This window comes from Myotis davidii, unplaced genomic scaffold, assembly GCF_000327345.1.
Source record: "Myotis davidii unplaced genomic scaffold, ASM32734v1 scaffold534, whole genome shotgun sequence".
NCBI classification, from domain to species: Eukaryota; Metazoa; Chordata; class Mammalia; order Chiroptera; family Vespertilionidae; genus Myotis; species Myotis davidii.
In genome coordinates, this window is record NW_006286678.1 from 1,638,258 (window position 1) to 1,639,974 (window position 1,717).

Here is a 1,717-nt window from a genome sequence, read left to right on the forward strand (position 1 = left end):
GGCTCTTTAATAGGCCTAGGAAACGGAGAGGAAGTGACATCCTTTTCTCCTCCTGGGAGCACAGATCTAAAGCCCAGTGTTTCCTTCCTTTCCTCCCTGGGAAGAAAGCTGAATCCCTTACAGACTGTCAAAGGGCGTACAGGATGCCAAAACCCAGCCTCCTGGGGACCTCTGTGCCCACCTTTCTTCCCTTGCCCTGTCCTCCACCAGATCTGGGAAATTTGATGTCTTCTCTCATAGGCCCAATGATGTTTTTAAGTTAATTGGAGTGACTTCAGCCACTAGTTGGGGGTGGGGGTAGGGGAGGGTGCATAAAGAAAGCCAGTGAATGCCTTGTTGGTTTATTTTGGGGGGAAGAGGTCACTGGTCCCCCAAGTCACACACATTGATTTATAAATTCTATGAGTTAGTAAAAAAAAAAAAAAAAGGTGTCCTACATGGGCCTTACTGGCCAAGGGAAACAGTGACACGCTAACATTTTATAAATGCCAACTAAGGGTACCCACACATATTGTGGTCGCTTTTTCTTCCACCCCCTTCCCACTCTTCCAGACAGGGCCAGCAGCCTGCACAAACTGGACCCCTGCTGATGACTTCAGCCAGCTAGGTGGTGAGGTGGGAAAGTAGGCCCAGGAAATGGACTGGGGGGAGTTTGCACCATCTGCAAAGAAAAAGATCAGCAGCTGCAACAAAACACTCACCAAATCTGCTTTCTGCCATATACAATAATATATATATATATATACTTTTCCTCAATTCTGACTAATAAAATACATCAGTGGCTGTTTTATGACATTATAGCTGTCATAATAGGCGAGTTAGTTTACATATTATCTTATGACAGAATAATTAGGACCCCTATAAACAGAAAGCAGTTTCTTAATATGTTTTATTTCTCTGCCAGTTTGACTATATTGAGCCCAGCAAAGCGACTGGTACCCAGGGTGCTTACTTATTGTTCAGAGAGGTTGAGCTGGATGAGAGGGCCCTGAGAATTATCACATCTAATGAATAACTTATCTGATGATTTCCCTTTCTTTATGGCTAAATATAAGTGGTAAAATGGGCAATTTCTGGTGGTTGGTTTTTTTCTGAACCAAAGGAAAACCAGGTGCTTAATGTCTATTCGGAGCCTATGGTAGAAAACGTGTGACTAATAGAAGAGTGAGTTCTTCACACTTCCTCTGACATCTTTCTCTTACCCACATTTCCAAATCTGATTGAGTCATGGGTGTATGGGATGAAATCTTGACTTGAAAAAATGTGATGAGGGCCTGTTGGAAGAAGCAGTGGTGAGGAGAGGCCAGTTCAAGCCTTTATTTTTCAAACAGGGCCTTAAAAACCCTCCCTGGTTTGAAGTTAAAGGATTACTTATTCTGCTTTGCAGTTGTTGGGGTGAAATGAAAGACTAGTCATTTAAAAGAAAGAACACTGCCTGTGGTGTCAGCTCTTCTCCTTCTCCCTTTAGACCTCTAGGATTTCCCTATTAGTCATTCTTCCTTGCCAATCTCTGCCTATTGCTCTTGTGCCTTTCTGTGTTTTCCAGCTAGACCGTGAGCTTGCTGGGACTGAGTTCTATTTATCTGCATATCTTTGGTGCCTACACAGGCCTGGCACCTGGTATCTCTCTGACAAATGCATGAAGAGGTGTTACAAGCCAAGCCTGCAACCCTTACTTTTGCCAACTTAAATGGACTCCTTGGGTTTCAGGTCAAAT

At 43.6% G+C, this 1,717-nt stretch overlaps 1 protein-coding gene across 1 annotated transcript in view; it reads right to left on the reverse strand.

Annotated features, from left to right (window-relative positions):
* NR4A3 (nuclear receptor subfamily 4 group A member 3) overlaps positions 1 to 1,717 on the reverse strand; it is a 30,145-nt gene that overhangs the window by 27,846 nt on the left and 582 nt on the right. Inside the window, exon 2 of the mRNA XM_006758602.2 lies at positions 507 to 661. Coding sequence (XP_006758665.1) covers positions 507 to 510 — 4 coding nt within the window. The 5' untranslated portion in view covers positions 511 to 661. The remainder of the gene's footprint in view (positions 1 to 506; positions 662 to 1,717) is intronic.